Source organism: Syngnathus typhle, linkage group LG22 (genome assembly GCF_033458585.1).
Source record: "Syngnathus typhle isolate RoL2023-S1 ecotype Sweden linkage group LG22, RoL_Styp_1.0, whole genome shotgun sequence".
NCBI lineage: Eukaryota > Metazoa > Chordata > Actinopteri > Syngnathiformes > Syngnathidae > Syngnathus > Syngnathus typhle.
The window spans coordinates 863278-891000 of record NC_083759.1 but is presented as its reverse complement, the minus strand read 5'-3'; the positions used below and the strand labels follow the sequence as shown (position 1 = coordinate 891000).

Genomic DNA, 27723 nt, shown 5'->3' with positions numbered 1-27723 from the left:
TTTGACATTTTTGTTTCCATCCAACCAATAAACTTGAAGATGAACAAAAGAAGCAAGGAAACAACACAAAAAATGCAAAACTCACATGCATGAGAGCTAGGGCTCCCCCTGGTGGTCAGAAGAAGCCATCTCAAAATGGATCATCCCTACCTTGTCCTCCACCACTACAGTTGTGGCCTTGCTCTTCCTCGCCTCGTCCTGGGAACAGCAAAGTTGGTCTTCACGCTACATCAAAAACCAACCGAGACCAGAATGAGGCGGAAAACAAGTTTATTGCAAAACGAATAAAAGAACATTGATTCAGAACGATGGCCTCGGTTAACACAAAGAAACCTCGGCGGAGCAAAATGCAGGCGGGGGGGGGGCGCTCACGGCGACTCTGGGTGGAGCTCCGGCTTGGATTTCGCCGCTCCTTCTCTGGACAGCCTGTCGGCTTCCTCGTTGCCTTTGTAGCCCGCGTGGCCGGGGATGTGCATCTGCCACATTCAAAAACTGATTTCAAATTGCACCAACATGTTTCTGGTTTGTTCTGTAACAGCCTTCAGGAAGCAGACATTTGCAAAAAATCTATGGGCGAGTTTTCTGAAGCGTACCCAGACCACCTCCAGCTGGCCGCAGAGGCGGTCCAGCTCCTCAAAGTCGTCTCTGTTGGTGACGCTGCCGCCCGACTTGAGCTGCCAACCGTTCAGCTTCCAGTTCTTCACCCACTTGGTGATGCCTAAAAAAGAGGCAGCGCTTTTAGCGGCTTGTTCGGAGCGGGCAAGAATTGAAACGCGCTCACCGTTGATGGTGAACATGCTGTCTGTGTAGACCAGCAGCTTCTTCATCTTTTGCTCACTGGCCTGTTGCAGCGCCATGCATGCTGCCTGGTGCATACACAAGCAAATATATATATTTTTTTAACACTTCCCGAGCCTACATTCCAAAACTTGCCTTGATTTCTGCACGTTGGTTGGTTTGTCTCCCCTGCAGTGGCTCGGCAACATTTCTGGAAAAAAAAAATATATTTTTTTTCACATTGATGGATCCCTAACGTGCTGGAGTCTCCTCACAGAGGATGCTGGGGGCCCCAGTAGACGCCGATGCCGGCCCGAGCGCCGCGTCTGCCGTTGAAGGAGCAGCAGCCGTCCGTGTAAACCACCACGGCGTCGCCTGCACGTGCACACCGCAAGAGATCTAAAAGTCTGAATTGCAGAAAGCCACGCACAACCCATTACCCATGTATGTGAATCCATCTTTGTTGTCCGAAGATGAGCTTTGGTTGGGTTTGATGCGCTTGGACGGCACGGAAGTCTCCTCCTGCTGCTTCTTCTCCTCGTCGCCTTCATCAACGTGACTTCTCTTCTTACCGAGCGGGATGTACTCCAAAGGCTCAGGACCCCTTTTGGGGAGCAAATAAACATCCGGTTCCACTGCTAAAGAAAAAACAGGCACATCGGGAGAATATTCTCCAAAACAATGCTGTGCAGTCCTGACCTTTAGGTTGCTGTGGTACCGCAGAAGGTTGAGTTCCTCGAACAAAAGCCCACGCGTCCTTCTCAGAGGCGAACTTCTTATAAGAAGCTGCTGGGAATTTGTCCACCTGGGCCTTACACTCATCCCTGCAAAGCAAACCCAATTGAGCCATGGAGCATTTTGCATGAGTAGCTTGAGATCTCAACTAGGAAATGGCCTCTCACCAGGAGTTGTAGACACCTGGTTGCAATCCTTTCTTCACGGCGTAGAAGAACTTCCCCTTGGCCATGTCGTCCACGGAGCTGTCGCAAACGCTTCTCGTCAACGTCACTGCCCTGAAAAGACGAGCTAGTCTCAGCATGACAGTCAGCAAGCAAGCGGGCGATTCACGCAGGCGGCTGCCATCTTGACGTGGACAAGAATAAACGGCCTGACCGCGCTTGTTAGTTGGCTGAAAAACGATGCAAACGTCTGTTGACTAACTTGTAAGAAGCCACTAAGCAGTCCTAATGCTATGCTAGCTGCCGGCTAGCTTTCTAGGATCAACTCATGCACGACACACGTCAAAACATGACATGCGGACGACAAGAAGACCGCTGGTTCTGCTGTGCATGTTATAGGTGTCCGTGAAGAATTTGTCTTTACAGATAAGACAAAAAAAAGTCCAAAGAATGAGAAATGGAAAGTTATTCGATCTGTTCTTCTACTGCACACCAATGTAGCAGCAGAGCGGGATTTCGGTGTCGCCGCCTGGTGGACAGGAGGCTTCACGTCAACCATCGCGGCACGGAATTCAAGCGTACAATTAATTACACCGCATTTCGCGATACTTTTCTGTATTAAATATGAAATAAAAAGTTTGTTATTTTACGGGTGACGGGGGGAGCGCTCGTAAATATTCTCGCCCAGGGAGTAATTCAGTGTAGAACGCACACAATGTTTTTCATTTCCATTTATTTGAAAACAGCAACTGACGTTTGTTTGCGTCATCGTACACACACGCCCACGCATTTGTGAGAGTATTGGGATTTCTACCAGCACGACACCGAACCTTCTTTTCATAAGCGCGTCACGTCTACACACTCACCTGAAAGAAAGACATTAGAAAAAAAAAAAAAAAAAAGACGCGCACGCACGCACGCACGCACGCACGCATTCATACAAATGCATATTGTCGTCATTCAAGACTTGGAATGACGTCAATAATAAATAATAAAAAAAATATTTTCGAATACAAAAAAACTACTCACACACTCTTCATGTACACGACATGTATGTATATGAATATATATGTACATTGAACGCTCGTTTTTTGCGGATTCAAGCTAATTTTGAAAGAAAGAAGTTTGTTTTAAAAGTCAGACATACACAAGGAGAGGGAAGGACAGTTGAATTTGGGAAAATAGTTGTAAAATGATGACAAGGAAAAGAAGCAGAAGGGCAGCGCGAAAATATACAAGCCAAAGGGACTCAAGGCAAATGTATGGTTATGTTTCGATTATAGATTGAATCGATGAAGGCTAAATATTGTTGACATATGTTCAAGTTATGAATATGTATCGCTGATGTCAGCAATAAAAGTATGTGTGCCAGAAAAAGGCAGCCACCACAGAAATCAAAATGTACAATTTATCAAACATAGGAACAATATTCATCATCATAAATAGCATTATTCAATTGTTGTTGCACAAAAAAAAAAAGCCTTTTCACTCCTATAAAAATATGTTTTAGTGCAACCGTACATCAGAAGAATTTGTCACTTCACATCGCTTGTCCAAACCGGGAGGTGGCCATCAGAAAAGGAGGAGGGGGGCGGGGCTTGAAGTTGATCAGGTGACTGCTGAAACGAGCACAAGCAGCCAGCAAAGGCACACGGGGCGGATTATTATTATTTTTATTTTCAGCATTATTATTGTTGTTCTTATAAAGTACCACTTGACTGCCTTGAAGCTGGCCGGCCCCCCACAACTGCACGCACGCAGGCACGCACCTTTTTCAAAATCTTTAAATAACATCTCCCAACATCAATTGTGTGTGCTGTGTGTCTGTTTGCATGTGTGTGTTGATGTTTTTGTGTGTGCCTGTATGTGTAATTCCAGAAAGAAAGCGAGTCAATTGTGCAAAAAGTTGAGTTGTGGTCATGCACGTCTACGAGCCGTCCGGCCTGCTCTGTGTGCTTTGCGAGGCGTCTGCGGGTGTCCGTGGCGAGGGGCAACGCGGGGGGGCGCTAAAGTGCTGAGCCCCAGGTGGCACCGGAGAGGGCGGCGAGCGCCCACCTTGTCCTTCCTCCGCCAAGGAAGCAGAGTGTGGCGGCCCCCCAACGCGCTCCCGCCCCGCTGGCCTCCCGTCGCCGCGTTCGTCGGGGTCGATGCGCAACGAGGCGATGGCTTTGGTGCACGTTCGGATCCTCTCCTCTTGCTCCCTGACGACTTCCGCCACAAGGGGCGGAGACCCCGATGACGCCCCGCCTACTCTTTCCAACGCGGCGGAGGCCTCCAGGCTTTCGACGTCCTCCGAAGAGCGCGGCGGGAGGCGAGATGCGGCCTGCTGCGCCCCCTGCTGGCCCAGCGGTGCGCTGAGTGACGTGGGCACAGCGTGGACCATCTGGATCCCGCCGATGGGAATCATCGGGAACGTAGACCGCACCTGACGCAAAAATAAAACATAGCTCACGGTATTTATCACATCACACACACAAAAAAACGTCAAATAGAATTAAATATGGGAAATTCAATCAAATATATTTTTTCTTGTAAAAAATAAATGTAAAATAGTCACACATGAAGTACCTGCAGTTGTGAATGGAGAGGGAGGTGACTGAATAGGACCTGATGGGGTGGGCTGGATTGGTTACCACGGTTACCAGGATGCTCTAGCCCCCCTGGAGAACCTGGAACACATTCCTGAAATCAAAGCAACAATTTCAGTTGAGTTCCATGTGAATGAGAAAACGTCGTGCCAGAAGAGGGCGCCATAGGACAGCTTTGAGAGGAACGACATTGGACAGTCGAAGCTCCATTGGCTGGATTTACCGTGTCCATTTCGGCACTGGCGGTCCTGCGAGGTCCTCGAGGGCCCAAGTCCGCCTGACTCAGCAGCCCGGCGAGTTGAGCTGATCTCAGGCCTCGTGAGCCGCCCTGCTGACTGCAAGACGCAACAAAGACGTTCAGTACACAAAGGAGGAAAAAAATGGCACCTACTTCAAGTTCACAGATTGGGACTGTTCTGACCTATGCAAGAGGAGGTGCTGATGAAGTCCACGACGAGGTGAGTGCGAGCGGATCAAAGCCTTGTGGCGCCCTCGTGGCGACAGGTCTCGCTTCCCGGGAGAGGTGGGGCGCGGCAAGGGGGCGAGCAGCGACATGTGCCCCCTCCTGGGGGACAGCTCGCGCCGACAAAGCCCCGCGTCCCGTTTGGGCGACAGGTGGCGCAGCGGCGACGCGTCCCGTCGAGGCGAGAGGTACTGGCGGCTTGACGGTGACAAGCAAGGAGAGACGGGGGACGGGCAGCCCGAGTAGTCCGCCCTGGGCGAGGAGAGGCGGGAAGACGGCGAGGGGACGTCCTGCGAGAGGTCTTGGTCCATGGGGGGCGGCGGGTGCTCCGGCGCCCCCTGCGGCGTGATGCAGATGCTAGGCAGAGTGGTGAAGTACCCGAAGAGAGGCGGGGAGGGCTGCGGGGCGCCCGTCGCCACAGCGACGCCGTACGGGCTGGCCGAGCGGGACAAGGTCCTGGGCGTGGAGTCCCCGTCGCAGTCGTCGTCCTCGTCGTCTTCGTCGTCCACCTCGTCGCCGTCTTCCTCCGAGTCGTCGGCGTCGGAGAACTGATGCTCCGTCGCGGCCTTGCGTCGTACGCCGGCTTCCTCGCCGACGTCTGCGAGAAGCAAACGCTGTCAACTTGAGGGGGAAAAGAAGTGCGGCCAAATGGAGCTCACCGGCGTCGTCGGCCTCGCCGTCGTCCACCAAAGACGTGGACACGCCCAACTCCAAACACTTCTTCAGGTGAGCTTTCGATTTCATGTGCTTGGTCAGATTACCTGCGCACACGGATTGGCGTCAGCCGAACGAGCGCCATTTGACCGGCGAGAGGAATCTGCGAGACGAAAAGGTCCACCTTTGGTCTTGAAGGCAAAGTTGCAGAACTTGCAGACGTAGGGCCGCACGTCGGTGTGCGTGCGGATGTGCTTCTTCAGCATGCTGGGCTTCTTGCAGCGGATGCCGCACTCCTCGCAGATGTACTTGCCCCGACCTCGCCCGCGCACGTACACGTAGTCCTCGTTGGACTTGTACCTGCACGGGAATCAGAAAAACGTTACAGTCAGCAATACGAGTTTTCCGAAACTTATTAAAAGCTGTCCGGCAGGCAGCGGGTCGGCGGGGAAATTTCCGTCCCTTGTCGGAACACTGGAGAACGTCCAGAATGTTCCGACGGCGTCTGACTCACCGAGACGCTTCCCGTCCCGTCCCGTTTGTCTGGCTGGCAGGTAACGCCGGCCAGATGAACTTAGCGCGAGGAGCTACGAAGTTTTGGACTCCAGCGCAAACCGAGGTGGGAACTGATCTCGGCCGTAAAGCGAGGTACCCCCCCGTGACACTCGTGAGAAAAAGCTCAAAGAACAATAGCGAGCCAGCTGTCTTTGTCTTTAGCAGACGTCTGTCTCTGTGGTGGCTGACTCAAAGAAGTGTCGCTTTCAGCAGATGTCTCTCAAGTTCACTCACGAGTCATTCGGGTCTCCAGATGGCTTCCTGTTCTAAATTCGAACCTACCCGCCTTCGAAGATCTTGATCCGAGTCGGCTCAGCGGCAGCGGCGCCGCGTTTGATCGACACGTCCTTCTCCGCGTGTTCCTCCTTCGAACGATCCTTCATCTTCCTTCCAAAATGGCCGACGTCCACCGGCATCAGCTCGGGTTTTAGCTACGGGAAAACAAAGCGCGTCATTCTCCGTCGATCTCCTGGCGTGAGAAGAGTCGACTTTGCCAGCGTACCTGATCAAACCTGAGCTTCCAAGCCACGGACGACACCAGTTTCCCCGAAGTCGGCGGCGACGTGGCGGCCGTGGCGTACAGGAGGTCGGTGCTCCTCCGCTGTTTGGACCTGAGCAGGGCCAGCGCCGCCTTGGTGCTGAGGTTGAGAGGGTTGGGATTGTAGGAGCTGACGCACCAGGAGCTGTAGATGGAGCTCCGGGGCTCGGCCTGAGCGCTGTTGGGTTTGGTGTAGTTGAGGAAACACCAGCTGACCCGGCTGTTGGTGCGCAGGCTCGGGAACTGGAAAAAGTGCTGAGTCTCGGACGCGTCGGCGAGCAGCAGAGTCCGTCCCGTCGCTCGGGAAAGTCCCGGACTCTGGCGGACGGCCAACTGAACCAGCAGGTTGGCCGCCGGGACTCGAGCGGGCTGCTCGATGGCATCTTCTGCGTCGTTGGAGGAGACGGCGGCGCGGGGCTCGTCCACGTCGAGCTCCTCGGGCGAGTCTCGGCCGCACGGCCACGCGGGTGAGGAGTCCGTGACGATCTGAAGAGGAGGGGTGAAGCTTTCCTGCCGAGGAACACGGGGCCGGTGGTGGGCAGAAGAACGCACGGGAATGGCGACGGAAGCGGGCCCCTCCTCCAGCCCGCCGCTCGCGTCGGCGCCGCTCAGCTCCACGGCGCTCAACTCCTTCACCATCTGCCCAAACATCCTCTCCTCCTTCACCCGCTTCTGGTGCTTGCTTTCGACAAAGAGCTCCACGGAACTGGTGGGGGAGAGCATCCTCTTGCCGCCTCCCAGGCCGGAGCCCGAGGCGTCCGTGGTGGACACGGTACCCGACGTTAGCGACAGAGGAATTCCCGTGTTGGGCCCGCAAGCTGAAGGCTTCCAGTGAGGCGGGCGCAGCATTGTTCCCTCCGTCTGTCCCAGGAAGCGCGCCAGGTTGAATCCCGCTCCGTTTGGACCTCCATCGTCGCCAACCGAACCTCTCTTCGGACCGTGAGCTAGCATCTGGCTAACGCTGGTGTACATCAAGCTAGCGTACGTCGGCACCTGAGTTGGTATGCGCACGGGAACCAGTAAAGGCAGAGAGCCCGCGTGGTTCTGGGTGGCGGCGGCAAACATGGGTCGGATCTGCTGCGGTGTGCCTGCCGTGTTGTCGGAGGAGAGGGAGGCCGCCGGGTTTTGCTCTTGGTCCGGTTTCCCATCTCGGAGCAGCTGCTTCCCCGATAAACCATTAGGAGGTCGGTTCTGGAACTTGTGGAGGCTCAGCCGTTGTCCTGAAGTCTGATTGACCTCCTGACTCCAGAACAGAGTCGACTGCTGGTAAGAGAGGAATTGGGGATGCTGCTGTTGGACGACCTCCAGATGTTCTCCCTCGGACGAGGAGCCTTGCGTCTGCAGGTGATGCTGCGCCGACCTGATACCGAGCAAATGTAGAATTGTACGTCGAACAGAACCGGCATTCCGCCCGCCCGGGACGTTCCTACCTGCAGTGAGGTTCTTCCTGCAGGCTGTCCTCGCTGATGCTGTGCTGGAGAACGTGTTGCTGATGAGCTCCTACGACAGAACCAGCGACTTAACTCCCATGCTGCTGGAGATGAACCGCGTCGCCACAACTTACCCCCGAGTCTTTGGGTTCTGCCGGCCACGTTGCTGCTTCTCTGCGGAGGGCCGGTCGGGCCAAGCCACGCCCCTTGCTCCACGCTCTCCTGCTTGATTGACTGCTCATATCCTCCTGGTTCCTGGAGCACAGCCTCCGGGTAGACACTCAGGGAAGCCTGTAGAGGAGAAGATGAGGAACAGAGCTCTCTAGGACGCGCCGGACGTTCCCGTTACCTGTCGGACGAGGAATCCACGTCGGCGCTCCTTCATGGCCGAGGCGCTAGTGTAGAGCTCCCCTTGTCTGGACGACGACAAGCTGCCGTAGTCAAAGGACTTGCTGCGCATTTCGGGCACCTCCGAGGGCAGCGTGTACGGCGCCTGCTCCGACGACGACCTCCTCATCTCCCTCTGCTGCCGAGCGCTGCCGGGCACCGTCAGGAACTCGGATGCTTTAGCTCCGCCTCCGCCGGGAACGGCGTCCTCCTGCGGGGGGGGGGTCAAAGGAAAAACCAATTGACGCCTGTTTTGAATTTGCCGGGCTTAGCGCTGGCTACCTGTCTGTTGGGCGAGGCTAGCTTGAGGCCTTCGTCCCTGTCCAAGGATGACGAGTGCGAGAGGTTGCTCTCCTGACTGGGGCTACGGGACAAGCTGGTGCAGGTGGACTCAAAACTGGACTCCCCAGATGAATGCTCCATGTCGGCCAGGCGCAGCCGCTTCTTCTTGGGCGGCAGCTTCTCCGAGGGCATCTGGGAGAGGGTGTCGCTCCTCTGCGGCAGCTGGAACTCCTCGGCCGGCTGCTTCTGCGACTCCTTGGCCACCACGGGCGCTTCGGCGTCCTTCTCGTCCGTCACCCTGATCTCGGGAACTTGGATGTTGGGCTGGCGGACCAGTTTGTGCGAGACGTGGTAAGGCGTCCCGGGCGACGAGGAGACGGAGGCCAAATCGCCGTCGCTCTGCGGCTGCCGATCCATACTCTCGCTTCTCGCCGGGCCCGACTCCGGACTCAAAGCGTCTTCGAAGATATCCGAGTCGGACTGTTCCGAGTACTGGCTGGACGGGGCCGAGGGATGATACGCGGACTGCTCGAAGGACTCGGCCTTGTCGAAGGAATTGGGTCGGCTGCCGAGGGAGTTGGTGTGCTGGATGACGGAGATGACGTTTGCGGCCGCCTTCCTGCAGTCGGCGTCGCTAAAGAGAGCCACGTCCTCGGAGCAGACGCTGGCGCAGGTGTCGAAGCTGTCCGACTGGCTCTGAAGCGAACCTTTGCCCGTGGGGGTGCCTCTGGACCCGTCCAGGCTGACGTAGTCTCCGGACATCTCCACCGAACCGCTGCAGCTGCTGTCGCCGTGGTCGGGGCTGTCGTCCTCGTCCCCGACGCTCTTCTTCCGCCTTTTTCTGGTGGCCATTTCCGCCATGCTGACTTTGGGCTCGGCCGCAGCGCGTTCGCTCAGCTTCTTGGCCAAGTTCTTGGCCGAACCCTCGGGGTCTCCCGTGTGGGCTTCGTGGGCTAGAAGTTCGATGGCCGCCTGCCGCTGGAGTCGACGCAGTCCCGGCTGATAAAGAACATCGTCCGAGGTGATCGTCTCGTCGAAGGAGTGGCTGCCCCGAATCCCCGGGGGGACGCTGAGGTTTTCGGGAGAAGACGTGGGCATGGAGTTGCTCCTGATGAGAGGCCCGGAATCCGAAGGAGGTTCCAGAAGTCCTGAGCCGCCGGGTCCGGCCGGATAAAGTTTGATGTCTCTGGACATGCCGCCTTCCCCCCGTAAACAGACATCGTGATCTTCAGAGATCTTGGCGACCGTGACAAATTGCCTGGACCTGGAGTTGGGTTGGTAGTACCAAGTCCGACCGAACATGATCTCCTCGTACGTTTTCACGTTGGTGTTGGGAGGGCTGACCTGCTGCTCGGCGCTCTCGGAACGGGAAAAGTAGCCCGAGTCGGTGCTGCCTTTGCTGTGAGGACTGAGCAGATTGAGCGACTGCGTGGCGCCGCCGTCCCAAACCGGACCTTTCTTGTCGTTGGCTCTCAGAGCCAAACGCGGTTTGAGCGAAGGGCCGTCGTCCAGGGAACGCCCTCGTCTCCCGGCCAGGGACGTCAGCGCGTGGTGGGAACCTTGGAGGTCCTGGAAGAGCGGACACTCCGTCCCTCGGGACTTGGGGACGATCAAGATAGGCACTTTGATGGAGCCCGCCGGCAGCTCCTCGGCCGAATCTGCGTACGCCGGTTCTGCGCCACCTGCACGAGAGCATGGATGAGAACATTTGTTCCGGATGAGTCCAGTTAGTCGAGCTTACCTGGACTCTTGTCGGCCTCAAAGGCGATCCGCGTGATGGACTGGTCCTTGTCTGCCAGTACGGTGCCATCTTCCACACCTTCCTCATCCGTGTCGGTGCTCTGCTCGCCGTCGGAGTGGACCTCCACGTCGCCCCCGGAGGACGCCCGGTCCGCGTCGCCGCCGGCGCCGCCGCGGGAAACGGCCAGCTCGGAGAAGGGGACCAGTCCGGCCTTGATGGCGTGAGCGTGGGATTTGCGATGCTTGTAAAGGTTGCTCTTGGTTTTGAAGGAGAAGCCGCAGGGCACGCACGGGTACGGCCGCTCGCCCGTGTGCGAGCGGATGTGCTTCTTCAGGACGCTGGGCTTGGCGCAGGCCCGGCCGCAGTAGTAGCAAATGTACTTCCCGGGCTTTTTGGCCTTTGGCTCCTTTTTGCCGTAAGCCTCGTCCCCCGGGTCGGGGCCCGTTTGGGAATACGTCACAAAGGAGCCGGGTAAACTCGGAGATTTTTGTCGGGGGAAGCGCCCCCCCGGCGCCCCGGCTCGGTGGGAGTGGGCGTGACCCGGGTGTCCCACGGCGTAGAGTTCGTCTGACGGCAACTGGCCGGCGAAGGGCCAGGCGTGCGCCTCCAGTCCCGGTTGGGGTTTGGCTCCCGAGTGGAAACGTTCCGCCTGTGGATGCTGAGGGTAGGGCGGGCCCAGTTGGTAGGAGTAGCCCCCCGGGAAGCCCTGCGAAAGGGGCCCCTGGGGGTCTTGAGATGGCACCGGGCCTCCCACGGCCCCCGCCGACGAAGCTCCGGATAGAAGCTTCCCGGCGTAGCTGCGTTGGGGCGCCGAAGTCTCCCGGTCTCCCGGCGGCGAGGCAAAAGTGCTCCGTTTGGCGCCGGCCGAAGGCTCCGAGGCCCACTTCCTTTGCAGAGGCATCTTCTCCCGGGCCGGGTCCTTATTGGACTCGTGATCTTCCATTTGTGAGCAGCGGGAAGGAGGCGGGAGAAGCGCGGCGGGGCACAGCACTTCCTCAACGTCCGTCGGCCATCTTGGCCCGACGTTGGATGCTGCCCATCGGCGGAAATGCGTCACCAGATAACGTCAGACGTCTCTTCCCATGTTGGTTCATTCGAAGCTCTTGCACACGAGGATCTAGCACCTGCGACACACACACACGCAAGAAAAACCACGTGATGAGGTTTGTCGTTTCGGAGCCAATGCTGCAAAGTCGTTGTCGTCAAGAGCAACCTTCTCGGCAAATGCGAGCGACTCGCTTTGCTTTATTTGGACTTTTTTTTTTTTCTTCTTCTTCTTCACACCCATCTGCGCTTCTGCCTGTTCCGCCACTCGGCCTGCTCGCCCCTCCCCCCTGCTCTCTGTGACTCACTTGTGCACAGCATACCCACGCTGTTCCTAAAAAGACACAAAAGGCCGATATAAATAGCCGAGAGGAAGTGACGCGGGCGTGAACAAGTTGAAGAGCACCCATCAGCATCTTCTTTGGAGAAACATATTTTCATCACGATGATGAAGGCAGCGGGCGCTATTTTTAAACACTTCCTCTTTTCTAGCCCGATCCAATCGCAACAAACGAGCAGCAACTTTAAGTCCATCCACGCCAGGCGGCCATTTGTAATCGTCGAAGCTTTTTGATGGCAATCAAACGAGCCTTCGATTTCGTGTTTTGCGTGCTCGGCCTGTTTTCTTTTGTTTTCTCGCAGGAAATCAACATGGCGGCCGGCGCGCTTGCTAACACGCAGAAATGCGAGCGTGACGCGAAATGATACTCATCTTTTCTTGCAAATCTATTTCCTGTCTTATCTCACTGCGTGTGTGCAAGTTCTATTTTTAAATGGACGTGCCACATACCAAGAGGTATGTCTGCAATTCCAGAGACGCCAAAAATCGAAAATTTATTTTTATCATCTGCGGGGGGGGAGGCACGAGCCAGCGGGTGGAGATGGGGTGAGGGGTCAACGGAGAGCGGCTGGCATCGCTTTCTGGCTTCCTTCTTTTTGGCCCTCGCTTATTGTTCCACTTCATGTTCCAATTTCTTCATCTGTGTGTGCGCTCAAATGAGAAGAAGAAAAAAAAGATTGGAGTGGGTGCAAAATGAATGGGATGAACTTCACGTGAACTCGCACCAAAGCCGCACACGCTGGTGCAGGTAAGGAAGTCGATATTTTTGGAGGACCAATGTGTGAGTGGGAGGTAAGCAGCTCAGCGTGCGTGTGCGGGAGTCGGAAGTCGTCTGCGTGCCAAGGTCACCGTTGCCAAGCGCTTGTTCTAAACGCTTCCGTTGCGCCGTTTCAAAAAGATCGGCTGAAATTTCAGCCCAGAAGAAAAGTTCTGGAGAGACACGCCAGGTCCATATAGGGAGGAAAAATGCGCTGCTGAGACGCCAGGCGGATTATGCAAGCGTGCACAAATGGGCCTTGTTTTCACTTCATAATGTTCCAGATTGTGTTCTTGTTGTCCTGCCAGCTTTCACTGAGTACACACACAAAGGTACACACTTGGTCGGAAACACGAGCGACACGGCGGCGATTGAGCTTTTTCCATGTTCGTGATGATGTTGTGTGTAACGTGTCGCACAACACTTAGGAGAGGTGTGCGTGTGTGTGTGTGTGTGTGTGTGTGTGTGTTTCTGAGCTGAGGTGAGCCGAGGAGGGAAAAACAGGCGTCCTGTTGGTGTCAATTGCCAGTGGAAAAGAGAAGCCAGTCACATTTTCCACAGAGCTGCTGGGCCCAGCCTTGAAACTATTACACACACACAATGTGTGTGTGCGCGTGGCTTCATTAGATTTTCCACAACAGTGTGCAGAATCCTCCAGGAAGCACGACGGACACAGGGGAGGGCGCGCTTGTTTTGCGGACAAACGCCAAAGGGTGGCCGAGCGGATTTGCTGACATCGGACCCAGAAGAAATGTCCAAGCGCCGGCTAATCAATACAAGATTTTCCGTCGACCTTTACGGGTCATGTGATGTCCAAGCGCTGCTTTTGTGAATTTGCTGGAGAAATAAAAAAAGGAAGCGCTCCTTGAGAGGACAGGGAAAAGAAAAAAAAAAAGGTCGGGAGGAGCTTGATGGGAAGCAGCGAGCGTCCCAGACGTCCAATGACATCATCACGCCCGGGCAGCGAGAAAAATGAGGACTGCTGTGATTTTCCAGCCGTAAACACGTGGAGATGTTTGGCTGGCTCCATGTGGGGCGGGGGCGGGGGGTTCACTTCTCTTCATGTCATGCCTTGAAGCTTGGAACTAAAGGTCCATCCCCTCCGCTCACCTCCTTTGCATCTCGGAGGCCGCGTTGCCCGCTGTTGCATCACGGCCCAGCAGAACGTTCTTCATCGCCGTCGTCCAAAAGGAGATGAAGCTCCCGACTTGCCATTTTCCAGCGGTGACAAAACGTGACAGCTGTCGGAGACGCTCGAAAGTGTGTGTGTGTGTACTTTAGTCTGTGGAGGCAGCAGGTGAATGACTACTGTACACACACACACACACACTTCTCACCCACTCAGTGCTAATATCTCCCTCCTCTCACATCCGACAAGCAGCAGGTAGGTAGGAGGTGTGTGTGTGTGTGTTCCTGAGTGCATGTGACTAACATGCAGCAGTGAAAAGCGTCGAACTCAAAAGATGAAACATGTTGGCAAGGTGTCGTCCAATTTCCACGTCACTAAATCACATGTGACTTTTCCATTTCGCCGCCTCCTAAATTTCTCTTTTTGGGCCCATCAATCTTTTTTTTTTTCTGCTTGGCGACCATTCCTCACCTTCCGGCTTTCTTCAATTAATCACGGCGCTCGCTCGTTAAGCCACCTCCGCGCGGTTAATTCATCAGCGCCGCGCCTTAATGAACGCTCTCAAATTGCTCAACCTGTTTGGATCTTAATTAGTCGCTTGGCCGGCGGGCCCGACAGGACCATTAGGTGGGACGAGGCCGCCGCTGCTCCACCCGCCGCTCTAATGGGACCGCTCAAATATTTATTAGCATATTTATAGGCCGGGTTTCGAGTTTGGGAGACAGGTCGGGCGCGGGTGGGGTTCGAACCGGGAACCCGCGACGCTGACCACCGGAAAAATGGAATGTTCTCATGAAAAATGGAGCATGAAATATGAGGGCCAAATTACAATCGGCGGCAGAAGGAAATTTAAAACCTGAGCATAGATCAGCGCCTGGAGGGAAATTCAAGATGGATGGTCATAAAAGGCGGGATCGCTAGCTAGCATGTTAGCGAGCGAGCGGGGCCGCGGAGGAATTGTGTGAAAAGGATTTCAACAGAGCGCAGGATGACAAGCGCATGACATCATCGACAGTGTCGCCTTGGGGGCCGCGCCGGGGGAAGTCGAGAATGAGGAGGATGAAGATGAGCCAGCCAGGAATGAAAAGAAAAGAGAAGAGAAGAGAAGCAAAGAAGGAAACGGGTCAAGTCAGAGTTGAGGGACTGGGCGGACCCAGATGGGAAACATATGCCGTCACACGTATGTGATGACCTCTTGACAGCAGATGGAGAGATGACACACACGATCTGTCACGCAGCGTATCTCCAACGCTCGGCACGCCGACGAGAGCGGATCGACTCCATTTTGTCGTTTTCAAGTCGCTATTTGAAGGCGGCGAGCCGCAGCAGCGGCGGAGGGCGGGGTGACGGCGCTCACCGTGGCGACAGCGGTGACGAAAAAGTCAAAAGCGTTGTGCAAGGCGCTCCAACTTTTGACTCGTACGTGAGTCAGCGAGGCCGTTCTGGTAAAAAGGAGGACGGCCTGTTGGGAAATGCGTTCACGCACGCACACACGTAAGTGTTTTGCGAGGCGCTTACGGTTTACGTATATGTAACATGACAAGTGTCTTATCTTCAATAAACATCATCACGCTAACATGAAATATGGAGCTCAAGCAAAAGTATTGGGACACAGTCAACATTTGGACAAAATCCAACAAGTCAAGAAAATGACCAACTTGGTAATGAGTCGAGTTCTCTGAACCTTCACACACGCACACACGCACACACGCATGCTGGCCTCCCGATGGCGGATTGTGTATTTTAGTCGCGTTGCGTCAAACGAACACGAACTCGTGACCGTTATGGGTCATCAATCTAAACGGCGGTTGACGACAGCCGCGGTGGACACCAGCACAAGTGGACCTCAGCCCAACATCTGCAGCTGCACACAAATGCATGGAAGCCAATAGGAGTGAATGTGTGTGTGTGTGTGTGTGTGTGTGTGGTGGTAGGTAAGCTCCTGAAAGACTTTATGATTTGGACCTGCTGTTTTGAAAAAAAGCAAGCAGAGCGCAATTGAGCTGTGGCCAAACTTTTTCTCGAGTTCCATTTCTGCCTGCGGTGGCTCGCTCGCCATTCAAAGCGGCTCCTGCGCAGTTGTTGTTTGGACAACTGCAGAGAAGTTACCTGATTGTTTTCTCCGAGCTTGCTTGGGCATCATTGTGGGGAAGAGGAAAAAAAAAACAAAAGCGGTTTTGTGTGGAGCATTCTCGGTGTTTACGAGCCTCGCATACTTCACGGCACCCGCTAAACGCTGCAGGTGGCGCAGCCCACGCCGGTGCCGAGAGACGGAAACGAGTCATCGGGCCTCCCGCATCAGCCCGAAACGTCAAGTTTGCAAAACACACCATTTTGTTTTGCTGGCCGTGCTCAGGAATGCGGCCGGGCGTCGCTGGACGGGATCACGCCTCACGGTAACCGCGGTAACCATCAACGGATCTTCTCACCGTCGACCGGCGCCAACGCAGATGAAGGTTTTCGAGAAGTAGGTCACCGGTGGGGGAGCTGAGAGAGGTGCCGAGGGGGAGGATTAGGGAGGGAGGGGGGTCTTGAGTTTTAGTCCTCTCTCACACAAACACACAAACCGCAGAGGAATTTCCTCGTTTCATATAAAACTGATAATGGGATGTGCCCCAGCGGGAGTGGAAAATCAGAGGTGACTTACGAGCCGCATTCCAACATGCAGTGAACGCTCCCTGCACTGGCGCACACACACACACACACACACACACACACACACACACACACACACACACACACACACTCATCTAGTTTTACATGAGGGAGGAGAGGGAAGGCAGCGGCCTTTGGCAAAGTGCAGTCAAGTTTCCACGTCTTGAGTGGGCTGCTAAATGCATCCCGCCTAGCCTAGCTTAGCCTGACGCTTCCCGGATCCGAGTATGTGTGTGCGCCGTCCTGGCACGGATGGCAGCACAGACGGCGCCATAGCGTGATGGCTTTCTACCTGCGGGGGGAGAGATGGACGCCGGCCGGCCAGCGTGGCGTGAAAGCTGGACGGCAAGGTGATGCCGCCACCTGTCCCTCAATGTGCTTTCTTTCCATTTTAGGCTCAAACAAACACACACACACAAAGCAGTGCACGCAAAACGTGCACAGCAGGGCCAAGGCCTGAGCACATTTCACTGTCTGAGAATTTGTGAATGGAAAAATGCTTTAACACACTTGGCGCTCCAATGCGACTTCCTGTGTGTGTGTGTGTGTGTGTGCGCGCGTGCATGTGTGTGCCCACATGATTGTTTATGTGTGTGTGCAATGATGGAGACTGTCACACACTGTCAGCGATGTCTGCTGTGTCACCACGACGACAGCAGACTAGGCCACGCCCCCCACTTACGCAAACACACACAGACACACACACACTTGCAAAAACAAAGTGAAAGCTGGGTCTAGCATGTGGAAATAGTCTCCATCGTACAGGTATCGCATCATATCCCTCCTTTTCCCCCCCATCGCCACGGCAACAGACGTGTTGTCTCACTTCCTGTCTCACACACATGCACACACACACACAGACTTTTCACTTCCTGTCCCCAAAACGAGCTGTCATTCATCCACTTTGCTGCCTGTCCATGCACCTTCTCTGGCTTTCTGTTTACATGTGCTTCCCCGGGGTGTGTGTGTGTGCGTGTGTGTGTGTCTGTATATGTGTGTGTGGGAGCCCTAGAGAAACACTCGTCTTGCCACAGGAGTAAAGCCCAGGCATGACGCAGAGCCAGAAATAGACAGAGCGGGCCCCGCGTGAGGGGGGAACGGGCCGGAAGGCGCTCCCGGCACTTTTGCAACGACCGCTCCATACGCACGCAAGCAAGTCCAACAGGTTTGACCGAAAGCTCCATCGGCATTCTAATTACCGTTTGTACTTTTTAGGCGTCTATTGTCACTCGGCGGTGACAAATAAAGATCGACAATTTGTCCATCTGACGCTTAACGTTAACACTTTGAACTTGTCCTACAGCTTGTGACATCGCAAACTAGGCCACGCCCCTTAATGCATGTTTTTTTGGGGTTCTATACAACAGAGCATTGCAATTTATTGCAACTCGATTGAGCGTCCTGAGTCGATTCGAATCCGAGTCGTGTGACTCGAGTCCCCGGCCTCTACCCCTCCACGCACGTGTGTGTTCGTGTGTGCGGGGAGCACAAACACAAAAGTTGCCGCTTGTTTGTTTGCTTTGGCGACGGCAGCGAGCGACGGCGACCACTCCGAGTCACACGCGCTACACTCTTATGCAACACACACACAGCTGTGCCTGATTCCGACAATGTTAGCTGGTTTTTAGTCATTTGATTGAGAAATTTAACCCTCAACAAATTTTAGGGATGAGCTTAACTCGGCATCGCATTGAACGAATCACCTCGCTCGCTTGCTCTCGGCCTCTGTGTGTGTGAAACTCGACACGAGATGCCGTGGAGTCTCTGGGGGTCTCCCCGGGGGGGGACCTAACATGAGAGCGGCTCTTCCGAGTAATTTTAGCAGCGCGGGGGCAAGGCCGAGGCCAGCTGACGAGCGCAGACGGAAGAAGATTTGCTTTGTTTGTTTTTTCTGCCGGAGGCCGACGCGAGTCAGCACGTGAAGAAGCGCCGAAGCGCATCGCCGGCCGGCCGACCGACCGACCGCTGCCCACAATCCAGAGCGCTGACGAGACCGACTCACGTGGTGAGTCGTCTCCAAAGCGGACCGATCTCAACGGCAACTTCTCAAATGGGCTCCCCCCCCCTTAAAAATATGCAGAACAAGTGCGTGCTTGTGGCTCAACTGGACTTTCTGCCAAGTTTGTCTTTTGATTGGGAGGACCTGCCGCCAACCGGGAAGACCGTTTGGGAATATCCGTAACAGCCAATCCGGATCTTGAACGTGCCAGCGCTCGCTTAACTCATTAGCGCCGGCTTATCTCGTTAGGCAGCTATCGATCGGCCGGCCGGCGTGATCGATGCCGATGACTCGGGCCCAGTTTGTCGTTACGTAACCTCGTTAGCGCAAAGTCATTCCGAGGTCAGGCGGGCTCCCTGATTTTCTTTTCTTGTTTACTACTTTCCTAATGAATGGTACGAGAATAAACAGGCTTTTGTGGTGACTGGCTGAGTCACGTTGCGCTTCCAACAGAGGAAGAAAGAAAAAAAAAAAAAAGGCCACATGCATAACAAACTTGTTTTTTTGGAGGCCTGCAGAAAAAAACAACGTGATTTCAAGATAAAATCAAAAACTTTACAAATCCTTTTGGTGTGCCTATGAAGTGCGGCGAGAAAGAAGGAAAATACTCTAGGCCGCAGTTCACTCAAGGTCGCCTTTTTGGGATTCAGGGCTCGACCTGAGGCCCGACTATAGCTCCGCCCCTCGTCCGCATCATAGCAACAAAAAGCCGCCCACCGTGCATGCTCACCTACACCCCCCCCCCCTTCCGCTCAGCTTCCCGGCGATGCAAACGCAAACATCCCGTCTCGCTGTCGCTACAAAACGGCAGCCGCCGCGGCGGCCATCAAATATGCATCCGATTACGTAATCGCCGGCCGTTACGCAAGCACATCCTCAATGCGCGACAAAAAGTGGAGCAAACCACTCCGCTTTATGTGTGAGAGGTCATGTCAACATCTGTGGAGGCTTGGACTTTTGGTCTTTTCCCACATGCCTAAATCCCAACAACACACACACACACATGCACACACGAGCACGGCAAAATAAAATGCCTTGCCTTGGCTTCGGCCCGCACCACAAAGCAAACAGGAAACCAAAAAGTGCTGACTGCTGCTCCAGACGGAGGATGAAGATCAACGCCCCAAGTGTTGACTTTGTTTATGTTGCTACTTCTACACACACACACACACAAGCCACGAGATGGGCAAATCCATCCACGCGCATGACACGATTCCGATCTGGTATTGTGATTTCAAAAAGGTCTGTCTTGTTCCAGTTACAAGAAGGACTTTGCAGTCCTTTGAAGAGGACTTCTCAGAAGATATTTTAGGATCTTCACACTGTCTGTTGGGAATAAGACGACATGTAGGACACACACACACACACACACACAGGTATGATGACACCAAAGTGTGACTAAATTAATTTGCGCTGTCAATGACTTGAGAGGAGGAAAGACAGAGCGAGACCTCACGCTGTCAACTGGCAGAAGAAAGAAGGATTTTCAGGACTTTTTTTTCGTTTGTTTGGGGATAAAAGAGGACACGAGGAGGAGGAAGAACACGAGGGATGGGGGGGGGGGGGAGCAGCGTTAGCACTGACGGCTAATCCGAGCCGCAATGCCAACCAGGCCCAAACTGCTTTTTTTTTTTTGTTTTAATGGCTCCAAAAATATGTCAGCGGCATGAGATTAAGCTTAGCGGTCTGAAGAGGAAAATATGACAACCAAAAGATGCCGATGACAGAAAGGTCCAATCGGCATGAGCACCAGGACCAAGGAAAGGATTCTGCTCCACGCACGCACCCGCTGGAGCTCGCCTCGGCTTCCCGCGTGGGGACAGGAAATGATGTCACCCAAATGACAGCTTTGCTCCCCGAAGTGACCCCTCCAAATAACAGCGTTCTTCTCTTCCTCGCGTCAAGGCCCGAGCCGCCCGCCAAATTTCTCCTCTCTCCCTTTCTCCGTCTGGCCCTCTCTCATCTCGGCCAGCGAGCCGTGGCGGGGCCTCGCCACCTGTTCCCCAGCGGCGGCGGCGGCAACCAGGAGGCAGGAAGGCCAAAAAGCAGGAGAGAAGAGAGATTTCATGCAAGGCTGACAGGAAGTGTTTGGGCTGCACAAGCCTTCATTTGCATATCAGACGAGGCGGAAGTGATGCGTGGCGCCCTGAACCGACGCACGCACACTTTTCATATCATTTGAATGGCAGAACAAAAGCGCCAGCCGTCAACACAAAGCAGCGTGGAGGAAAAAGGAAAAAGACAAGTCAGCTTCCAACCATCTCTTATCTCTCACGCGAAGCTTGCTTTTTGCCCGCCTAGTCACCTCGCCTCCTTGCCACCTTGCCTCCTCCACAGCAGCTGGACTCCTCGAGACCGCTCGCCACCTTCCGCGCCACGGCGGAAACAGGAAGCGGATAAATTGCCGTCGTCCGGGGCAACTGTCTTGTGCCACCAGTCAAACGATGCCCATCTGTTATCTCACACGCCGACGGACGGACGGACGGATGGACGGACGGGCGTGCAAAAGTCCCGCCCCCTGCGTGCCATTCCGTCAAGGGCACAGCTTGCAGCTGCGCTATCAAAAACACCGTCGCTATGGCAACTAAATATACACTTGCTCCTCACCTCCTGCCACTTTTTTTTTTTTTTTTTTTTTTTTCACAACACACTTTCTTGAGTGTTTGCGACTGTGCGAACGAGACGGAAAGTTTAAAAATAGAATTTCAAAACAAAAGAAAAGGATGTCAATGCAAGTTGGACCGTTTGCCAAGATTGTCATGGCAACCGCTAACTTGTTAGCATCCAAATAAGTGACCCCCCTCCCTCTTCAAAAAACGAATGATAAGAAAGGACGGATGGAGCAGATGGAGACATGCGGGGCGTCATGGCAACCGCATGCCGAGTCGCTACACGCAATCGCAACGTGGCACAAAGTGACAAACACGCACGCAGAGTTGTGTTGAGTTGTTGTGATCCTACCTGATTGCGGTCCTGTGGTCCAGCCCAGTAAACACGCTGACAGGTTCCGCTCGCTGGAGGACACACAGACAGTCAAAATATTAGGAACTGACATTTTGCTTGCAAGCAATATTTAGGCCCTGAAAAAAAAAAAAGGAGCTTGCCGCTAAAGTTGGACCGGAATTTGGAAGACAAATCTGGGCCTGCTCATCAAAAGTTGAAACAAACACACACCACCCCGCACGTGCGAGTATTTTTACTTCCTTCGCCGCTCGTGACCTCACCTTTCTACAAACACTTTGCCGTCTCCCCTGACGTGCTATAAATAAGACAAAATAAATAAACACACAAGGGACATTCTGCTCTCACATCATCTTTTTGTCAGTCCATTTGTTTTAGTTTGAAAGGCAGCCGCTGGGCTTTCTGGTGCATGTCGCCCGCTGGGACGCGACGCCTTTGATACTCCCAGAAGCTTTTCGAACATCTCGTGCTTGGCCACGTATGCAAATGAGTCAACCTAATAAGATGACAGCCACTACTGTGGGCAAGGACACTTCACTCATTCACTGCCAACCAATCTTTGACGTCTATAACCGTCAATGAGCCAAGTGGATTTTTTTTAGCCCGAATGTAATTGGGACTCATTTGTTTTTCTTATCGAAGTCTGGTATTAGGAAGATCAGGAGTGTGCCGGCTTTATCCACCACATGTGTGTGTGTGTGTGTGTGAATAATTCAGCCAGTGGCTCTCGGGTTCCTCTGGAGCTCGCTTACACGACGGCCAAAAGTTTGCCGCGGCACTGAGGGCCAGCGAGATGAGTTACAGTCGGCCTTTGTGGCGCGCACGCACCGCCGCCGTAGTGGCTTGGAAAGTCTCGGGCCTGCCAATAAGTTTTCTCTTTTCTCGCTTTATGTCCCGCCGTGGCGGCTGCGTTACGAGACGCCGCCTCTCGTGCAACTATTGTCCGCTTAATGGCTCACTTACACATCATTAGCGACACGGATAAGACTTTGTGAGGCGCACAAAGGCTAACCTCCTTAGCATAGCATAGCATAGCGCTCACGTGCGGGTGATGAGCGGATCACAAAGCAACAGTAGATATTGTGTCGTCCTCCAAGAATGCAGCAGTCATTGTGCTGGATCAAAACAAGACTTTTGCAAACATCTGCTTTGACTTTGGAAAACAATGAGCATCTTTTTTTCTTGCTTTTCCGACGGATTCTACAGGCCAAAGCAGCAAATTCTGCAATCGGAAATCATATGCCCATTTTCCATAAAGGGAAGGAGAGAAAGAAAAATCATTCCATGCACTGAGTGATTAATTGAAAAAAACACACACAATAATTTCAACTGGTTTCAAGTTGGAAGAAGTTTGCGTCATCAGTGCTTGTTGTGCAAGAAAGGACTAAAGGCTAAACGTCGGCCGCCTCACCGGGCCATCTGCGATTTTGAGCTAAGCGCAAAGGGGGTCGTTAGTGGCTGGCGCAATTGGCCGTTCGTACCTCGCGTCCATTTTCTGCGCTCCTCATTGTTCTGCTTTCAAATTTGTGCTGACCGCAAAAATGGGATGGGAAAGGAAAGCTATAAAATACCACCCGGATTCCTCATTGATGATTTTTCACTGGAGCTGCTGTGTATATAAAAAAAGAAGTATGAAAAAGAAAAAAAAAGCCTGCTTGTCTCATCTTAATTGGGGCTGGAGCGTAAATCCTCCGCTCCCGTGTTTGCACAGTGAAATCATTGGGCTGTGGGTATATTTGCACTCTTTCAACAGTTAGCTGCACTCCTTCCAACAAGATCTTTTCCCTTTCTTTGCTCCTTATGCTCTTCATTGAAGAATTATTTAGGTCTGTGCTAAAGGAGAAGAAACTCACGCGTGTCTTAAAGAGGGGACTTTGCAGGTACAAAACAAAACTTTGTTATTTGCCAAAAACGTCAAAGTGGAACATTCGTCAAAATGTCGTCGTTGTTTTTTGCCATTATTGGCCCTGTAATTTGATTTAGAAGATGAACCACTACGCCCGAGGAAAAACAACCAACAAACAGCAGTCATCACGGAGTGAGTTCACAGAAAGCCAACATGACCGACAGCATCCCTGACTGCTGGATAGGACATTTCATCACCAAGATCATCGACATAGCCAAACCACAAATAAAAGCAAATAGAATTCACATTTGGATCGTTCCTGGGCAGCTGGGTGACGTTTTCGGCATCAATGTGTTCAAAAAGTACCAAGAAAGACTCGAGCGCCGCAAGGACGTGGCGGCCGTACGTCTGAGTCTCCCCAGCTGGGGCCCTTCTCTCAACGGCAACACGTCATGGAACATTCCCGGAACCAGCCAGCCAGCCAGCCAGCGCCGCGCAGCGCACCACCCACCCACCCACCAGCCTGGCTGCCTCAGACGCTCGCTCTCTCGCAAGGAAACAAACAGTACACAGTTGCAAAGTCACCGAGAGTCAAGCCTTTTGCCGACGCACAAAAAGTGCAACAATCACGCCACAAGCGAGGGCGCCCCAAAAGGTCACGGGAAGTCCAACAACACCAACCCGCATCCGTCAAACGAGTGACACACCGTCAGTGTCGAGCGGCTGTCAAGTGGCCGCCGATCGGGGCCCGTCTCCCGGCTCGGCTTCCGGGCTCAGCCCAGGGCTGCCTGTGGAGCCAGGGAGCCGGTCGGCCGGCCGGCCTGTGCGGCGGCGGCGGCGGCGGTCGCCCACCCGCGCTCGGCCGTGCAAATTCCTCGGTGTGTTACGCAACGCCGCTAATCTGCATGCAGGGCAACGCGTGCCCGGGGTATTCCCCGCTGTGAACTCGCCTGCCTGCCCCGAACGGCGAGTCCGAGGAGGAAGCCAGCCTCCCAGCGACGCGGCCGGGAGTCCGGAGGGGAATTCGGCGGAGGGGAAGGCAGGCGGCTCTTACCTGCCGGGAGCGGGGATGACAACAAGCCGCCGCGGTGACGCCAAGTCCCTTCCGGAGCTTGACACCTCTCGGTTCGCCTGCTGGACCTCCGGAAGTCGGACGACGGAAATACAGACGGAAGGCGGCGGCGACGGCGTTGGCGGCGCCGTTGGCGGCGAGGAATCCACGGAAGAGCCGCGCGAGGGAAAGTTGCGCGTAAAAACGGAAGAAATCCTCCCGAGCGGATTTGTGGTGCCGGAGCTCCGCCGCCGCAGTCAGCCACACGGCGAATGCGAGCGTGTGCGTGCGTCAGAGTGAAATCCGGAGACACACGCGCACGCACGCACGCACGCAGGCAGGCAGGCGTGCACGATCACGCGCACACGGGGTTATTCCAAGCGCCACTTCCCAGAATAGAAGCAGCGGCGAGAGGGAGTGACAGATAGACACACTCCGTGTGTGCACGCGCACGTGTGTGTGCGTGTTTATGTGTCGTGCGCGCGCACGCCTGTGACGTCGGCGGATCCCCCAGCGCGCAACCAGGGCAGAGCGAAGGGAGGGGAGGAAGGGGGAGCACTGGCCGAGGACGACGCTCTGTCTGCCGGCTTAGAGAGAGCAGGATTCCCCGGTCACCTCTGGAGCAACCTGTCTGCCTGACTCAACTGTCTGTCTGCCTGTCTCACTGTGCCTCCTGTGTCTTGCATGGCCGCTCCAATCCAGATGCATTTATGGAGCAAAACTCCAGGCTGCCCTCAAGTGCCATCTTATCTTTGGGGATGTCATTTGAGTCGCAAAACAATTTGCACACGCGGTTGCGCTACTGACAAGTGCATTTTTCAAATGCTGAAAAAATCCTTTATGTGAAGGCGGAACAAATTAGGCAGCAGAAAATCTCAGACTCACCAATAAAAAGACATGATGAATGCATTTGGACGTTGGACCATGACAATTCGGACCATCTCCCCAGTTGGCTCATCCAAGTGGGCGTGGCTTGCCAGAAGATCATCTAGCAACAAACAACCTGAAAGATCATTTGAATTCGGTGGGGTCCAGTTAAGTTTGGGCAGCCAGGGCAAAGTGGTGTGTCCTACATACAAAATTGTTCCACCAATGTGACTTTACTGACCCACCCTTGTCATCATCAGTCCAAATGTAATGTCTAGATGAAGAGTAGGTCAAATATTCAGGTCAGGGGATTTCCAAAGATGAGCTACTGGGGAGGAGAAGGGAGGAGGAGGGCTCCCCGGAGTGGGGCCTTCTAAAAATATGCAGTCTGGTATGCGGGCTGAAAAGCCGCCGCATGTCTCGGGACGGAGGAAGAAGCGCGGACGCATTCCGAGACCAGCACCAAAAGCATCCAGATGGCACAATGCTGAGCAAATAAAAGGTCATCAAATATCACAAGCAGGAAACCAGTTCTTGTGCAAGTATTGTACATTGTTTGGGCTGTGAGTGTTTGCTTGCAAGCTGTGGCCCGCAGCAGCCCCAATGCGAGGGCATCACGCAACCTTCCTCCATTCTTTTTTCTTTTCCAACCCAAGGAGAAAGGTCACTTGCGAGTCAAATTGCTCATCACAGCTTCTTTTCCCAAGTCAGCATCTGAAAAGCACACTTTGGAACGGCAGCGCGTGTGTCTGTTTGTCACGTTGCGGTCCGATGAGCTTCTGTGGCGAGAACCTTGTCATTTTCCTCACAGCGCGTAGCCAAAAGCGAGGCGCCGGCCGCGTGCGCTTCGGCCAGCTCCAAGTGGATTCGCGTCCGCCTGGGCCTAGAGGAGGCTCATCGGTGCATGACCTCGTTGGCGGCGACACCGTGGCAACCAGCGCCATGGTGACGGCGAGCTGCTCATTTGCATATCTGCTTTCCATACGCCAGAAGGAAGGTGAATGGCGCGCTCAAGATGACGGCGCCTTGGCCCAATGACTCCTGGCCGCCGCCGCCGCCGCGCTGGAGATGTCTCGCAAATCACTCGCTAGTCAGCATTTTACGACTTGCCTATTTTGCAGCCTCTCGTATACAAACACTCGCTCGCTCGCTCGCTGTGTGCCAAACAAGCAGAAAAGCAGCAACTCAATGGAAAGCCACCGAAAAGTATTCTTAGTTGATTCTTTTGATTGAATTAATTGTATTTTGAAACGCATCGTTGCCTAATCGAGTGTCTACAAAATGGGATACATGAAGTTCTCGTACACGTTGGCCAAAAGTGACGTCAAGGCAAGGAAGTGCTCACACAAAGCTGTCCTGTGACAGCTGACGGATGAATAATGCTTACTCATAAGCACGGGCGCGCGCGTGCGCGCGCGCACACGCCCGCCGGCTCCCGACCACACCTTCTGCAGACTCCCACGGATTAGTCGCCTTCGTTAACGTGCTTGGATCTTTACGCATTGCATAAGATGTTCTCGTGCGCTAATCCTTCGCGCTGTCTCTTTCAACTTGCCCAACACGCACACGCACGAACAAAGAGCGCATCGAGGTGTGGCGCCGGTGTTACCTAACAGCTGGAGGTCAAGGTTCAAACTACCTGCGATAAAAGGGCAGGTTTATGAGATTCAACGCAAGTGACGGTGAACAACGCCCCTTAGCGGCCAAGGGTGGTACTGACGCGTTGTGATCTGCGGTGAGGAAACTTAAAAAAAAAAAAAAAAGAAACTCGCATTTGACAGAATTAAAATACTTGTATGAAAAAAAGGTTCCAGTTGCAAATAGTTTTTCTTTGCTTTGGTAATATTTTTGAATAAACTATTTTCAATTTTCACTTCCATTTATTTTTCAAGACTTGAGGTCTTATTTTTTTCAATTACATGTTTTATATTTTCAGATTCACATCTCTTTTTTTCAGTTTTCAGATTCGGATCTTTTTTCGACTTTCATTCACACTTAACGATGGATTTAATTTGAAACGGTGATGTATTTTGGCCACTAGGTGTCACTGTTTCTGTGTTTTAGTTATTGATTTGTTTAATTGTAAATACTTTCGATTATGTATTGTCATTGTGCTTTACGGTAAGTACTGGGCAACGAAGTTCAAGAAAATGTATTACATTTCCCTGCTTTGATAAAAAAAAAGAAGAAGCATTCAGCAGCTTAGTCCAATAACAGGAAGACAAAAAAAATTCAAGTTTTATTTGTTCAAGTACGAGTTTTGTTTTTTCGAGTACAAAACGTTTGACCCTAATCTACCTCCTTATGCAAACACCAACTGCTAACCTTCCATGTCCAACTAAACAAGTGCAAATAAACACACCGAAGAGACGGCGGATGGTGGTGTGGTGGGTTGGGTGGGGGGTGGGGGGGGGTTAGCCCCTACCCCCTCACAATCAACCCCCCCCCCCCCCCCCTTGCGCAAGAAAAGTAGCCGTGAGCTTTGGACTGTGGGCTTAGCTTCCAGCAATAAGAATGTCAGATAAGCAATGAGGCAGCTATATAATATGATGAATTTATGGCTGATAAATTTGGATGTCCTGTTTTGTCCGCGTGTGTTGCATAATACGCTCGCAGTGGGAATCAAATGGCTGGGTTCTGAAAACATGACCCGACACCAACTAGGAACAAGTGCAGGCCAGGCAAATGCGGCCCCTTGTTTGTATTTGTAGTCTGGACCGTTGCAACAGATGCATGATTATACAACATTTACAAGGTTAA

At 53.6% G+C, this 27723-nt stretch overlaps 2 protein-coding genes across 6 annotated transcripts; both read right to left on the bottom strand.

Moving 5' to 3' along the window:
- Nucleotides 1–253: 253 nt before the first annotated feature.
- rnaseh1 (ribonuclease H1) lies at nt 254–2208 on the bottom strand. Of its 2 annotated transcripts, XM_061269711.1 has the most exons (9): nt 1939–2208; nt 1680–1790; nt 1477–1601; nt 1218–1415; nt 1053–1152; nt 930–988; nt 782–862; nt 594–718; nt 254–476 (listed from the first exon to the last, which is right to left on the bottom strand). In XM_061269711.1, exons 2-9 carry the CDS (start codon nt 1742–1744, stop codon nt 369–371), a joined length of 861 nt encoding a protein of 286 aa, XP_061125695.1. In that variant the 5' UTR covers nt 1745–1790; nt 1939–2208; the 3' UTR covers nt 254–368. The 2 variants fall into 2 exon arrangements, with proteins under 2 accessions (XP_061125695.1, XP_061125694.1); XM_061269710.1 differs by having other exon boundaries at nt 1680–2207.
- Nucleotides 2209–2392: 184 nt separating this feature from the next.
- On the bottom strand, nt 2393–25423 carry hivep2a (HIVEP zinc finger 2a). 4 transcript variants are annotated; one of them, XM_061269707.1, is made up of 16 exons: nt 24100–24525; nt 21200–21252; nt 11528–11692; nt 10315–11438; nt 8574–10255; nt 8254–8502; nt 8039–8195; nt 7905–7974; nt 6439–7834; nt 6219–6367; nt 5566–5741; nt 5387–5488; nt 4686–5325; nt 4488–4599; nt 4245–4358; nt 2393–4101 (listed from the first exon to the last, which is right to left on the bottom strand). In XM_061269707.1, exons 4-16 carry the CDS (start codon nt 11255–11257, stop codon nt 3604–3606), a joined length of 6288 nt encoding a protein of 2095 aa, XP_061125691.1. In that variant the 5' UTR covers nt 11258–11438; nt 11528–11692; nt 21200–21252; nt 24100–24525; the 3' UTR covers nt 2393–3603. The 4 variants fall into 4 exon arrangements, with proteins under 4 accessions (XP_061125691.1, XP_061125693.1, XP_061125690.1 ...); XM_061269709.1 differs by lacking the exons at nt 11528–11692; nt 24100–24525 and adding an exon at nt 24982–25423; XM_061269706.1 differs by lacking the exon at nt 11528–11692.
- Between the last annotated feature and the right edge of the window lie 2300 nt (nt 25424–27723).

Coding starts and splice junctions, on each gene's coding strand:
- hivep2a (XM_061269709.1), bottom strand. CDS start 11,257: ATGGAAGATCACGAGTCCAATAAGGACCCGGCCCGGGAGAAGATGCCT. Junction 7,975..8,038: donor CAGAACCCAAAGACTCGGGG/GTAAGTTGTGGC, acceptor GTTCTGTCGTAG/GAGCTCATCAGCAACACGTT. Junction 4,359..4,487: donor CCAGTGCCGAAATGGACACG/GTAAATCCAGCC, acceptor CTTTGATTTCAG/GAATGTGTTCCAGGTTCTCC.
- rnaseh1 (XM_061269710.1), bottom strand. CDS start 1,816: ATGCTGAGACTAGCTCGTCTTTTCAGGGCAGTGACGTTGACGAGAAGC. Junction 989..1,052: donor TGGGGCCCCCAGCATCCTCT/GTGAGGAGACTC, acceptor TTTTTTTTCCAG/AAATGTTGCCGAGCCACTGC. Junction 719..781: donor CAGCATGTTCACCATCAACG/GTGAGCGCGTTT, acceptor CCTCTTTTTTAG/GCATCACCAAGTGGGTGAAG.